The sequence below is a fragment of the Mytilus trossulus genome, chromosome 14 (assembly GCF_036588685.1).
Source record: "Mytilus trossulus isolate FHL-02 chromosome 14, PNRI_Mtr1.1.1.hap1, whole genome shotgun sequence".
Lineage (NCBI taxonomy): Eukaryota > Metazoa > Mollusca > Bivalvia > Mytilida > Mytilidae > Mytilus > Mytilus trossulus.
The window spans coordinates 45145628-45161050 of record NC_086386.1 but is presented as its reverse complement, the minus strand read 5'-3'; the positions used below and the strand labels follow the sequence as shown (position 1 = coordinate 45161050).

The 15423-nt window shown below is 31.6% G+C and overlaps 1 protein-coding gene across 1 annotated transcript in view; it reads right to left on the bottom strand.

Moving 5' to 3' along the window:
• LOC134697807 (uncharacterized) overlaps positions 1-12326 on the bottom strand; it is a 104368-nt gene extending 92042 nt beyond the window's left edge. Inside the window, exons 1-2 of the mRNA XM_063560093.1 lie at positions 12192-12326; positions 5446-5748 (exon numbers count right to left, since the gene is read on the bottom strand). Coding sequence (XP_063416163.1) covers positions 5446-5739 — 294 coding nt within the window. The 5' untranslated portion in view covers positions 5740-5748; positions 12192-12326. The remainder of the gene's footprint in view (positions 1-5445; positions 5749-12191) is intronic.
• Positions 12327-15423: the final 3097 nt, after the last annotated feature.

Sequence of the window (15423 nt, the reverse complement as noted above, 5' to 3'; positions counted from 1 at the left end):
AGCCATATCTACTGACAAAGATGAATTCAGGAACTCAATAATCAATAAAAATTATCTTGCTAAAGCTGTCAAGCAGTAAGTTTTGCAACTGTCTGGGCTATTATGACGTAAAGGATTAATGGTCTTTTCATATGTGACGATAAGAAATAATATGTTACATGTAAAAACTTCAATTTTATCTTTTTTTTACTTGATTTTTATCCTATCAAATTTAATCATGCAGCATCCATGATTTAACCACCTGCAGAATTGATCAGAGTGCAGTGCTTCTTGATATGTTAGCTGTCACATAGACATCACAGAAAAGAGCATCTCGGTCAATAGAAATCAGCATTACTGACCTTGACCTTGAACAACAAGTACAGACTGTTTATGACTATTTATTTCCTATTTGAACAGATATTTTATGTGCTCAGTATGGTCTAATTCTGAACAACATAAAAAGAGAGAAAAAAATATTGGCAGATTCAGATCTAGGCTTCATAAATGCTATCAAAAATATGTAATGTTTTTTTATTATTTAATAAACTGTAAAGATTGTTTATAGACTGTCATATATGTGAAATAATTAAAAAAAAAAAAAAAAATAGTTCACGGATGCCCCACTCGCACGTTCCTTTTCTATGTTTAGTGAAATTGGGGTAAAAACTCTAATTTGGCCTTTAACTTCATAAAAAAATACCTTGACCAAAATCTTGGTCCTGAAACTTCTATTTTCATTTTCTATGTTCAGTAGACCGTGATTGGGGTCAAAAGTCTAATTTGGCTTTATGATTAGAAAGATAATATCATAAGGAACATGTGCACTAAGTTTGAAGTTGATTGGACTTCAGTTTCATTTCACTTTCATTTTTATTTATCATTTAAAACATCACAGCAGATATATTGAACAAAGCAAATTATCTGTATCCTAACCTTGCAAATTGTCTCCCCTTTTTTTTCTTATTTTTTCATTTTAAAATCTTATGCAACATTCACATTACACAAAATGCTTTCTAAATCAATTATCGTTTCCTATAAACTGAACAGAATAACACTACTTTTAAATTTAATTGACATGTTTAAAGGAAAAAACAACATAACACACCTGCTTTGCAGCAAGATCTAGTTCACAAATTGTAAGAATTAGATATTTATCTTCAATGTTAACATATAAATTGTGATGTCTTACCTTCATAATACCAGACAACATTCTTTACAGCATTCAACAGTGCATTTCTGAGTCAGAAGAAATCATGCACTTTTATTACTGATGTCCAAGGACAACAAAAGCAACTGAAGAAGAATTTTACCAGCTAAGTTGGCCTTGCATACTGCTTACAAATTGGCCAATTACTGCTTAAATTTGTAAATTCAGAAACTATTGCAATGTTTTTATTATTGCAAAAAATGCGACAGGGTTTTAATTGCAATAATTTAAAATTGAAATTTTACACGTCAAAATAGCAATAATAAATGCATGCAATAATTTCTAAATTTACAGTATGTAATGTTGGATTTATATAAACTTTGAAAAAAAAACTTGATTTCAACACAACTTACAAGAGTATGACGTCAATTTTCTTTTATCCCGAAAGATATGATATTTTTTTCACAGATTCACTTGAAGGTTAACTGTCGACTTTAACTTATGTAAGTTCTTTTGTCCCCTCCTATAAATATAATAGCTATTGTTCTCTGTAGAGTTTATTCATGGAACCTTTAAATTTCTTCTAAGAGAAATCTATCACTCATTGACTAATTTACCTGATCAAAAACTAAAACTTTCAATGTTGAAAATACAAGTACCTATACATGTACTAAATAAGGACAAAGAAAACTGTATGTGATGTTGTATTTATTCAAAATCAATAATGCATTTTCAATTTGTTCAAATTTTCTGACATAATATTCAACATTGTATAAAAAAAAAAAACAGGAAAAATACTAAATTTTTGACAGAAATCAACGTTATGGGATTAAATCAGTATTTTTATTGAACAGATTGAAATATATACATTGAAATTAAATAAAATACAACATCATATGAAGTTTTGTGAGTAGATACCTGTATTTTCATCATTCTTTTAAGAAGATGATTTTTTAGTTGCAAAAGTTTAAATACCTTGACCAAAAGGAGATATCTATGTGGAAAACTGTCATTTGGTTTGCAAAAATACTCCTTTTTTGCAAGGCATTTAAAGATGAATAATTACATTGTTTGTTGAATAAGAATCCATTCTTTTGATTGGCTGAAGTCATCACAAGGCATTCAAATTTTAAATTTTATTTTTCAATAATTCAACATTAAGGACTGCACATGCTTCCCATGACAATGTCACTACAATGCATAGGCCTAGGGAAGCAAATGAATATCTTGATATAACTTTTAATTTCATAGTTTTTGCATATAAATGTAGTTATAAGAATTGAATACTTCTTTTTTGTAATGTTATGGCCATGGGGTTGTGTCTATCTTCAATAAGAAGCATTCCATTCTTTTAAAATGCAGAAAATATAATATTCTTGGGAATCTGTTTTTTTTTCAATTTCAATTAAAATATTATACAAAGCAAACTTTTAATCTGATGAAATGCAACACCAAAGATAAAAGCTTATGCTATAGGTTGCATTCTGTAAATATAAACAGTGCCATTTCCCATAGGAACGGACCCCTTATGGCTAAATCTGTGCAACTTATACTATGACGTTTCATGGAAAATTATATCCTTGAATTGAAAGTTGATATATATGCACAACTATTTTATTCAAAGGTCAAAACATAGAACTTTGTGGCATATTTTCAACATTTATATGACCCAAACTTCTAAGAGTTTAAACTTATACCTAAATTCTGTACTATTCCTCCCTTCACTGTGAGTGACCCTCAGAATTCAAAATTTGAAGCAACCATGTGTATATAAACTGGTAACATTCTCAAGTTATTTCTCTATGAGATGAAACATACAAATCATATCTGGGAACCAGAACATAAACAAAACAACCTATCTATGAATATTATATATATATCTCCCAAAAGAGGTGTGTCTTGTGAAACAGCTGTATTTACAAAGTGACACCTATATGTACTAGGCAATTGCTAACCTAAATGTTTCACAAAGTCTAGACAAATTAGTCAAATGGACATGGACAATGTTTTCCTGTTCCAAAAATCAAAACCATTTAACATATAATAGCATCAGAACAATCCTATAAAAAGCCAATCTGTTAAAAAGTATATATATAAAAAGATGTCAGTTGTTTTAGTAGAAACTTCAGTCTAATATAAATTGTTTCCAATATAACAAATGTAATACTTGCTCAAACCATGGAAGTAATATTTAGAAGGAATAACAACGACTAATTAGCATGTATTTATAGCATGCTGAGCTCTGTACTAAAGTCATACGATTTCATCCAATTATAGTCTCAGCGGTAAGACCCCTTTGGTTACTATCTGCGTTACCGCGGTTGTAAAATGGCATCTGGAATTTCTTCTCAGTCACGTGGTTTTATCGAGTCCAGTAATTTTTAAGTACCTGTGTGAAATCCGAGGTTTAATTTTATTAATAAGAAGGTGGCGCTGTATCATATAAAACCTCTGCCTTCAGATGAAGTCGTATGATGTAAAAAACTTGAAAAACGGACGAGAATTGTTCAAACTACAGCAGTTTAACATGGAAAATTGTATTTAATTTAGCATATTTTTGCTTTTTACCTTTTGTTTTAAACTGTTCTAAAAGTATTTTCCGGTTAAAAGCGGATCCCGAGTTAAACAGATAAATACCGTTGAATCGATCAGGTTTCACATGATGTTTAACAAAATAGTGTAGGCAAATGTAGGCATAGATTTTTTTACTGTTGAAATGTGCAAAGTTAATCGTGATTGAATAAAAGAATATTTACTTTCAAGTATTCTAAATTTATGTATATGTCATAAATGTCATTGATTGCATTATTGAAACTGGACAACTAAAATGGGGATAATATTTTCGTAAATATATATTATTGTGGAATGCTTGTATTAATATAATTAGCTATACAGCAAAAATTATATCAAACCGACGAAATGGGCTTGAATCTATCTGTCTTACGGTAAATTCATTTTTACACAAATTAGTTTATGTATCAAGACCTTAAATTGAAGGATAGAACCGTTTAGAATTGTGAATATTTTAATTGACTATAAATACACGAATGATTTAGATTTTTCGTTTTAAATAAAGGGGGTCCAAATGTATTTTTTTTACAATCATCTTCTTAACTTACGGAAATGTTTTCTTAACTGTCTGTTAATATTAAAATTGAAATGACACAATCTTGTTCTATGTGATAGCTGTCGGTTTAAACTATTATGATCAAACTAACCAAAAATAGGCAAAAATTGGACTAAAATTAAAATTGAACGAATGACTCTTTCGGCAGCGTACATCAACGGAATGTAACGAATGAACTATTCGGGTTACTTCGCACGCATAAACGACAAAATCTTATCTGTTCGTAGTTCTCCGTTAACACGAAAATGACCGATAAGTGTCAGTGATTTGATCGATCACATGCGGAGAATCAACTTCCATGCCAGATATTGAACCAATTAACAAGTTATTGAAAGATGGGCGGTAACGCAGATGAAACCTTTGAAGTGACGACGTTGTTATTCCTTCTAAATATTACTTCCATGCTCAAACTGATCGAGTTGTAATAGAACAGAATAAACTGACTTTCATAAATTATTTTCTTTATAAGATCTGTCCTACTATCTTAAGCTATCATTCCTTTACCAGAGAGAAAACTGATTATAAAAAATGATCTCCCTTTCAAATAGAAGTCTGTAACTTTCCTGATCTAATGAAATCAAATAAAAGCTGTCCATTTCTTACATGATTTTGGAGTCTTATTTGTCACTTGGACGTGTTTAATCTCTATTCCGTAAATTCAGAAATTGTGTGTGCATTAATTATTGGGATTATTGTACAATGAACAAAAATGCTAGATTAATTATTGCAATTTCAGAAAATCTGCAAACAAACAATGTTATCACAATTCATATTTTTGTGAAACCTAGCCACTGCAAACTTTGCAAATATATAAAAATGGCAAAAATCAGCAGTTATATTACCTTAAGAATCAAATATCATGGCATGTCCATAAAAAATCAAGGTTCATAATGAGGAGTCAGTCCATGATTCCTGGACTCAGGAAAATCTGTCTGGACCATTTTCAAAACTGAACGCACAGATTACCATTTTATAAAATAGTTTAGAAGTAATCTGACTTTAATCTGATTTCATTGCACTATTTGTTCATGGGGACTAAAATAAATTATATTGCAATACAATAACTTCTGATACTGTTGGACTCACCATGGCCACTCATGGACTCGCCTTCAAAAATGCTTAGTGAAAACCTGAAAATTTACTTCTTCAAACTTACATTTTGAACTGACACAATTATAGCAGTACTCACCTCATAGGAGGGTGGTTTCCAAAAATCAGCACCACTTTCATCTTCTTCTTTCACTTTTTTATCAATGACATCTTCTCCGATAGCTCCGCCTTCTTTTTCTGTAAACTGGTTGGACACAGCACCCTCTGTCAATTCCGTGCCTGATGCAAATATATTCTCAAATGTGACTTCCTTGATCCCCATATCGCTGGATAAGACGTGGAAATCTATGTCACATGTAATTTCTTCAATACCAATGTAATCAGCTGATTTTTCGTCAAGTATACAACTATCTTTGCTGGTAATCAGCTGCATTATCTATGGCTGAAAAAGATTCATAAGTTAGAAAAAAAAAGAAAGGGATATAAATCTCATTAGAAACTGTAGAATGAACAAGTGAAACTGCAAGCTATTGCTCACTGATGATACCCCCGCCGCAAGTGGATAATATTAATAGTGTAAAAATATGCTAGTGAAAACACATCACACGGTATAGCTGACTTATATAAATCCTGAAACCAAATTTCAGAAATCCTTGTATTGTAGTTCCTACGATGTGACGAAAATTTTCAACTTGGCTATCATGTGTAAAATCATACAAGTGTTCGGTAAACAGGAAGTTGTCAAGTGATCAATCTGAAAACCTATCACACGGTATAGCTGACTTAGATAAACCCTGAAACCAAATTTCAGAAATCCTTGTATTGTAGTTCCTGATAAAAATGCGACGAAAAATATTAATGGGACGGACGGACTGACTGACGGACTGACGGACTGACAGAAGGACAGACAGAGGTAAAACAGTGTACCCCTTTTTTAAAGCGGGGGTATAAAAACAAAGGAACATAAATCTTATTAGATATTGTAGAAAGAAAACAAAGTGACATAAATCTCATTAAATATTGTAGAAAGCAAAATAAAGGGACATAAATCTCATGAGTTACTGTAGAATGAAAAACAAAGGGACAAAACTCAGGAGTTATTGTAGAACAAATTTTATTTTCAGTTTAACTTTGTCCTTGATTAAATTTAACCACGATTTTATGTAATTCACAATAGTTGCAAAATTTCTACTTTACAATACTTAGAACACATTCCTTTTCTTGTTCTTTATCAATTAAGTTGATATTAGTTGCAAAGTCTTCAACATTATACTGAAAATTGATTGATTTAATCTGCCATCAAGTGAAATTCAAAAAGCATTCATTTGATATTTGTAATTATCTTTTTCACAAATATTGATATTCTTCAAATTTTAAATTTCATGCATTAATTGTCATGAACATAACTACTGGTACATGTATTAGTAAAGCTATTTCTTTTCAGTATTGTGAGATATCAAGAAAAACACCACCCCTTGTTTTTATCTAGATTTATAACTCCCAAGTAACAAAACTGGTCAAATACATGCACTTTGATGGAAATCCTAAATTGAACTTCAACAGCTGAACACAATTAAAATGACAGATTATCCTTACTAGGTTTACTGGTACTTAGTTTTAACAGGTTGTGTGGTGTATATTAAACAATATCTTTTAAGAATCAGGAAACCTAGCTCACTTTCTATGAATAAATTTGTGAGATTTTTCAATTCTAATAATCCAGCTAATTGAGCATCTCAATTATGAGAAATTGCATTCTTATGTCTGATACAAAGATATATATACAGGTTTTTTTCTGAATCAACAATAATCTATCCCACATTTTTTCCAATTTTTAAAAGAAAGCGCAATGATAATTGCACACAATAACTTCTGATATTACAGTACTTTTGCCATAATAGAAGCCCTGTATGTTTCTATTCAGAAACATAGTAACATCACTTAGTACCTATGATGTGAGAAAAATTTTCATTCACATTTCTGCTATGAAGAAAAAATTCTTACACTAGATGGTATCAGCACATTATAGGGACAGAAGTCAGAAGTAATGAAGAATTAATGATTCACACTCATGGCAACTGACAAAAGGAATTAAAAAATCTGGGTTTGCATCTATGAAGTTGTTCCTAAATTATTACCCACTGAACAGTTATCTGGCCTTGCAGTCATAGAGTATAATTGTGGTCTTTACACTCAAAACTCTTCCAATGAAAATAACTGTATATGATTTTTCAAGCACATATTTTGTACTATGAGTAATAAATAACATGGATGCCTGTATGCCCTGATATCCACATGGGATTCAAACTGTGCATTTCGCCCTTGTGATTTTTTTTTCAATTTAGTACCATATTGCTAAATTCGCCAATATCAACTGTTATAAATTAAAACTTTCTGATTGGAAGATATCCATATTTCACAAGACAGCTTTTAAATTGCAAAACAAGATTTATTTAAGGAATAGAGATTTTCTTTGATTAAGCTGAATCAGTAAAACAAATTTGTCCATAACACAAATTTAACCAGTCATGGATTGAGTAAAAATGATTTCAGCAATCAATAGTTTTGACAAAGACCTTTTGCTCAAAATTCAATGTGGGTTTAACAGAATGAAAAGGGGAGGGGGAGAATTTTTAATGTCACTGGACAAGAGGGTACCTTGGATATATTGCTGAAGTTTGGCCTAACAACAGAACATATAAGTACCCCTACATGAGTTGTAATGGTTCTAAAACATGCAGATGCACTCGACACAAGGCATCAGATTATAAAACCCCATTAAAAAAAGACATGGCTTTACTAATACATATCTTGCAAGGCCAAACATCACCCCACATTAGAAGAATTTTTTTATCTAACATCATTTCATTGACATTGCTGGATCTGAATAGTACAGAAAGTTACCTTATTTCTATACACCAGTCAACCCTAAATGGGAAGCAATGATGAATCTCTTTATGAATCAAAATAAAACTTGAATGAATGACAGCAATACATGTACTTCCTTTGAAAATATCAAAAAATGTTAGAAAAAATGGTAATTATATATTAACTGTCATGACTGTTAGAATTATATTTTTCAAATAGACCATAGTTGTTTTTCTTTCATTTAACTCAGAGGCGGATTTAGGGGGGGGCAGGGGGCCCGGGCCCCCCCTTTTTTGGAAAAAATTTGGTTGCTTATATAGGGAATCACTGAAGTGTGACTGGAGCGGGCCCCCTCTTAGGTCAGTCAGTGGGCCCCCACTTATGAAAATTCCTGGATCCGCCCCTGTAACTAACCTGTATCAAAATGAGCTTCAGACTTTAATATTGGTATTTGTTGCTCCCTAACCAAGCATGTGGAAATAAAGAGTAAATGTAAAGACTGAGGTCACCTCCAAGTCAGAATAATGAGCCAGGTAAATTTTGCCTGAATTCTTGCAGACTAAATCTTGAAAGCTTAGATGTGAAATATATCCTACTTATCATGCAAGACATGTCCAGAGTTTGCTCAATGTTATTATCCCATTTTAAATAAAACATTTCATCATCCTGAATATGTATGTAAAATTTGCCACAAATGTTACTCAACATGCAAATGATTGATTGATCAATGATTAACTTGCAGATAACTTTGCACATATTGTTATAAAAAGACCCCATTTAAAATATTTTACCAACAAAATACAAGAAGAACAAAAATACCTTATTTCACTCCTGATTGTCTCAATAATGAAGTTTACAGTGCACAACTTTCAAACTCAGTAACATCCAAATTGCTTACATAGTAGTCAAAACACTTGAAATAATTAATATTAATGAATGAAAACAATTCGAACTGTCTGTGATGACTAAAGAAGACACTCTAGATCACTTTATAACAGATGTACACAGAAAAAGGTGCAGATACAATAACTATTGCTTTTTAAGATGATAAAGTGAATGATATTGATGTATCTTAGTAATGCAAAGTTGTATGGTGCATTTTATCAATAGGAAAAAACTGATGACTCAAATGCATCTCAAAAAGAAATACAGCAAAAGGGAGATAATTCATATTTTTTACAATCATTATTACAAAGTCACTCTTCAATCAAGCTGCCAATCCTCTATTTTAACTCAAGTTGAAAAATTAGTTTTTCAGAGCATTTCAAAAATTGAAATTTTTGGCTAAAAAATAAATTCTGACGTCATTGCTTTCTGTTTTATTCAAAATTTATGCTGAATAGAAACATTAATGGGATTAGAAATAAATTATGCATCTTTATTGTGTTATCAAAACAGGGAAGTTGAAATATATCACGTTTACTGCAAGTATAGTGTGGGCTGGTGTAAAAACAAAAAGTAGAAAACTGCAGCTTGACTTTGAGGTTTCATAATCTTATGTTTTGTGACACATTTTTCTAGGAAAAAGTAAATCACAAAAATACTGAACTAAGAGGAAAATCAATTTGGAAAGTCCATAATCACATGGCAAAATCATGTAACAATACGCATCAAAAACGAATGGACAAGAACTGTCATATTCCTGACTTGGTACAGGTAGAAAATGGTGGATTAAAGGAAATCACAGTTTCACAATTTTTACATACATGATATGTCCATGAATTTGTTTCTATGTATCATTTTATTAAATGGAAATATTAAAAGTTCATGCAGTTTCACATAAGTATGTAAGCTAATAGAGCATTCAATAAAAATTAAAAAAGACTACAATTTAATCCTGGTGCGTGGTGAAGAATGTCAAATCACCCTTCTGAAGTATAAAATTGAGAAAGGAAATGGGGAATGTGTCAAAGCAACAACAACCCAACCATAAAGCAGACAACAGCCGAAGGCCACCAATGGGTCTTCAATGTAGCGAGCAACTCCCACATCCGTAGGCATCCTTCAGCTGGACCATTAAAAAAATATGTATACTAGTACAGTGATAAAGGACGTCATACTAAACTCTGAATTATAAACAAGAAACTAAAATTAAAAATCTTACAAGACTAACAAAGGCCAGAGGCTCCTGACTTGGGACATGCATGGTTTTAAATAGTCCCCAAATTTAGTTGTGATAATTTCCCGCTTATATAGCACTTATCGTTGAATATCAGGATTATTATACTACTATATCACTATGTTAAAAGTTTCTAAACTTGTGCTTGACATCTGGTTAGATAAATTTTGCCTGACTAAAATATAATTTGATAGGCAGATAAAAAGATTACATAAAATGTTGAAAAAATTTGTCCCACATTGGGACATTAAAATTTTGGTCAAACTATTGCCAATAATTTATCTGACCTAACCAACACTGGACTGACATGTCAGGAGGCAGCGACTAAACTTGGGAATTTCAAGCTAGGAGCCCAGACCAGATATTTCATAATTAGTTTCTATATGTTCAACTGAAATTTAACTGAAAGTTTAGGGGCCCAGCTCAAAATCTAGGAGCCATGGGCGACTGGGCCCCTTTAAGTTTTGTCCCTGGGAGGTCAGGAATATGTTGGAAATGCGCGTCTGGCGTACTAAATTATAATCCTGGTACCTTTGATAACTATTGGAACCAGTGTTTCTGTATTTTGTATCTGTAGCAGGCCAGCTAGACTCATGGTTGAGATCAGCAGACATATATGGAGTATGAACATAGTCTATGTATTCAAGAGATTCATCTAAACTAATGCAATTAAATTATAATATCCTCCATTGAAAGTTAGGAACCATTGCATAATTCCCCAATTAAACAAATAATTTTATAACATATGGCAGAAAGTGTTATATAATAATGTAAGTTTTGAAAGGAATAGGTTCACAAAGGGGTAAAGTTGTCCCTTAATTGTTTGTTTTTTTTTGCAAAATACTCCAAATTTTCAAGGAGATAGTTGTGATTACTATTAATATAATATTATTTTTGTGACTTTCGTGATTAGAAAAATAACGCTAACATAAGTCGTCTCGAAAATATGTAAAACTCAGATCATGTCTTGTTAAATTTCACCCAGTAAATAAGAAAATCGTAGAGGTAAATAGCACCAAAAATGACTAAGAGACGGTAAAACAGAAAATTAAGTATCCGTGAAGATAAATTGGTTTACAGTATTATATTAGCATACATGTACATATCTTTGGCAACAATTAAAGATCCAGAAACCTTCAGTGCCTAGGGATTCAATATAAACCTTGACACCCTTAGGTTACAGATCATTTTAAATAATGGATCCCCCCCATGTTTCACTTAAATATAAAAAAGAAGATGTGGTATGATTGCCAATGAGAGAACTGTCCAAAAGAGCACATGCACAGGCACATACATTAACAACTATAGATCATGGTACAGTCTTCAACAATGAGCATATAAAATTGAGAATGGAAATGGGGAATGTGTCAAAGAGACAACAACCTGACAAAATAAAAAACAACAGCAGAAGGTCACCAACAGGTCTTCAATGTAGCATACCGCATAGTCAGCTATAAAAGGACCCACTATGACAAAGTAAAACAATTTAAATGAAAAACTAACAGCCTTATTTATATAAAAAAATTGAACAAAAACATTTCTGCATAAGCATTTCTGAAGGTCCAAGTATTGCCTGATATAAATGTTATGAAATTATCAACAATATGTCCTGACTATTGAGACTCAAATGCACTCTTAGGAAGTTATTATTTGAGTAAATATTGATTTCACAGCAAAACATTGAAATTTTGATACCTAAGGAAGAAATTAAAAGCAAAATAACAGCATAAATGAAACTTATCCTTAAATAAAACCGTATTTTGTTCCCATATTTCTCAACCAATTTCATATTTCATAATATTTTGAGCATTATCTCTAAAATATAATCTTTTCTCCAGTCTTTAAGTTAAATTTATGTTACCTTTAACCTCTGGATTATCTAAAGAAATTAATCTTACCTGAAAACATTCAAATTCATCGTTGGTTTTCATGATGATTTTTCTCTGGCGAACAGGAATAATCAGGTGCACACTGCTGCAGTCAGACGCTATTATTGATCTTCTCTGCTGTAACATGGGATGACTGTACTCAGCTAACTTACAATGCGACTTAAAAAGACGCAATAGGATTGATAAATATCTGGTGGTAATTAATAAATATGTCTGTCACTTAAATTATTGAATTTATAAAATAATATGAATCTTTGTACTGTATGTATGTTTTTCTTTATCATATATATGTATTAGTAGGTGAAACTGCAAAAAAAATAAACTATTTGGAATTTGCAGAATTATTATTTTTTGCCTAAGAATTCTTTAATTTCAATAATATAATTGATCATATGTTTCATATAAACAATTGGATATAGAAAATGTAATGTTTCTGAAATATTGATTGGAGAAATTGAAACTTCTTACAGAAATACAGTGACATAAAGCGAGTTATATATGTACATGTATGCCGTGTCGTTTCTATTCCAAATTAGCAAAATTAAGGATTTGTATAGTCACTATACTAATCGTTGGCAAAATGATCAGTTTTCTGTATTTTTCAGTTTAAAGCATTTCTTTCAAATAGAATGATATGAAGTACACTGTACTACATAATTGTAAAACACTTTTTGCATCACCTGAAATAAATATCATGGAAAGGGGATTAAGATGTGATGTTTATGACAATGTCAATAAATCAAGTCTGTGACAAGGTTACACAAATACCATGTATCACAGTATTAACAGTTCAAGAGGCTCGAGGGTACAAAAATTTTAGCAAATATTTCAACATTTTTTTTATCAAAATAGATTTTATTAATTACTTTATTAGTTGTTACTTTATCAAATGATACAAAAATCAATCAAAAAAAAAAATCATTTTGGCTCAAGATGTCTTTTAAAATGTATACATCATTAAAAAAAACTCCAAATTATCTCCCTTTGGTGCAAACATGCCTTTTTTATGCATTAAAATTGAAATATCTTTTTAAATTCATCAATGACCTATATCTTTTTCTTATTTGTTTCAAATAAGCTGGTGTACTTAGTGACCTGTATTTTTTATTATTTTTTCAAATGTGTTCTTAAACTAAACTTTTGTAAAATTTAAGATACAATGTATTACCACTATTTCTCCTATTAGTTAAATAGAAAAAAGTACCTTTACAAAAACGTATGCTTCCTTCAAAGGCAGATGATGAGCTTAAAAAAATCATCAGGTTTAAAGTATCAATGCACTGCGAATTCAAATATTTCATCAATGAAATTCCAGTCAAGATATTTTCATGAATATCCTTTTCGTATTGGATACAAATTTTGTTAAGTCTGATGCAGACATTTTAAGGTCAAAGTGTTTTAACCGAGGTAGTCTACACAGGCGTCAAAAGGCGTCATTATGGAGGAAAGAGTTAACAGTTTACTGGTTTAAAAGGCACATCATATCACAATGTCAACAGTTTATTTTGTTAGTACAAAGGCCATTTATATCAGTGTTAACACTTTATAATTTAACCAGGAAAGTCAAATATCTGTGTTAACAATTTATTGATTGCAACAAGTCATAACATACATTGAGTTAAGTCTGCCAATTGATATTTTATCGTATGTTTTTCTATGTTGTGATGTTATGCTATTGTTTCAGAAAAAGGGAGAAGGTTTGGGCCCATTAAAACGTTTAATCCCGCTGCAAATGTTTGCACCTGTCCTAAGTCAGGAATCTGATGTACAGTAGTTGTCGTTTGTTTATGTAATATATACGTGTTTCTCGTTTCTCGTTTTGTTTATATAGATTAGACCGTTGGTTTTCCCGTTTGAATGGTTTTACACTAGTAATTTTGGGGCCCTTTATAGCTTGTTGTTCGGTTTGAGCCAAGGCTCCGTGTTGAAGGCCGTACTTTAACCTATAATGGTTTAATTTTTAAATTGTTATTTGGATGGAGAGTTGTCTCATTGGCACTCACACCACATCTTCCTATATCTATGTATGTGTTACTAGTTTCTTGCTTCAAAGGCAAGTCATATAGCTGGTTTCAGTTTTATAGGTAACACTGGCATGTCTTTTTTTTTTAACAGTTTCTTGATTTCACAGACAAGTCATATCACTGTGCTAACAGATTGCTAACAGTTTATTAGTATAGAAAATGTGACTACTAATGAAAAGTTGTGACATTACATTTACCGCAACTGTTAATAGATACCTCAAGTGTATTCTTTGAATAATAGGGACCTCAAGTGTATTCTTTGAAATCCTTCTACGTTTCTTTGGTAGTCAGCATTCAATTTACAACTTCTTTCTAAGAACTTCTTTCTAAACTAATGTTCAAGGAATCTGAAAACATAAAATCAAATTAAACCATCAAATATTCATCTAAATTCATTTGAATCTAGGATTGATTCTAAAGATTGATTAACTTTTATGTAATATGAAAAGTGCACAAAGGTGTTACTATGATTCAATACAAATCAATATTTCTGTTCTAGGAAACTAAGACTCAATCACAGCAAACACAGTTTTATCACATAGAATCTGTTAGATAAATGGTTATTTAAAAGTGAATAGCTTGGGGCTTTTTCCACCTGTATTTATCAATTAATTAACCTTCATTTCCTGAAAATGATTAGTTATTGTTTTTAGTACAGATCAGGCCATTGGTTTTCTCTTTTGAATTGTTACCAGGGGAGGATCCAGCCATTTTAAAAAGGGGGGGTTCCAACCATATGTCCCCGGAACCCTCCCCTAGATCCGCCACTGGTTACACATGCTGTTGTGCATGGCCTTTACTAGTTTGCTACAGGATATTATTTTTTTTTCTCATGGTTGAAGATTAAGGTGACATATACATTTGTAGTTGTACACATCCTTATCCTTTGAGGAGCCTGATGGGTTATTTTCGTTCTTCGTGATCAGCGCATTTTCCCTATCATGATCTGTTTTTCTACATTTTTTTTTCAGTGGATTGTGATTGACAAAACAAGAATGTGTCCAAAGTACACGGATGCCCCACTGGCACTATCATTTTCCATGTTCCATGGACCGTGAAATTGGGTCAAAAGTCTAATTTGGCTTTAAAATTAGAAATATCATATCATAAGCAGCAAGTGTACTAAGTTTCAAGTTGATTGGACTTCAGCTTCATCAAAAACTACCTTGACCAAAAACTTTAACCTGCGGACGAACGAACGGACAGACGTACGGATG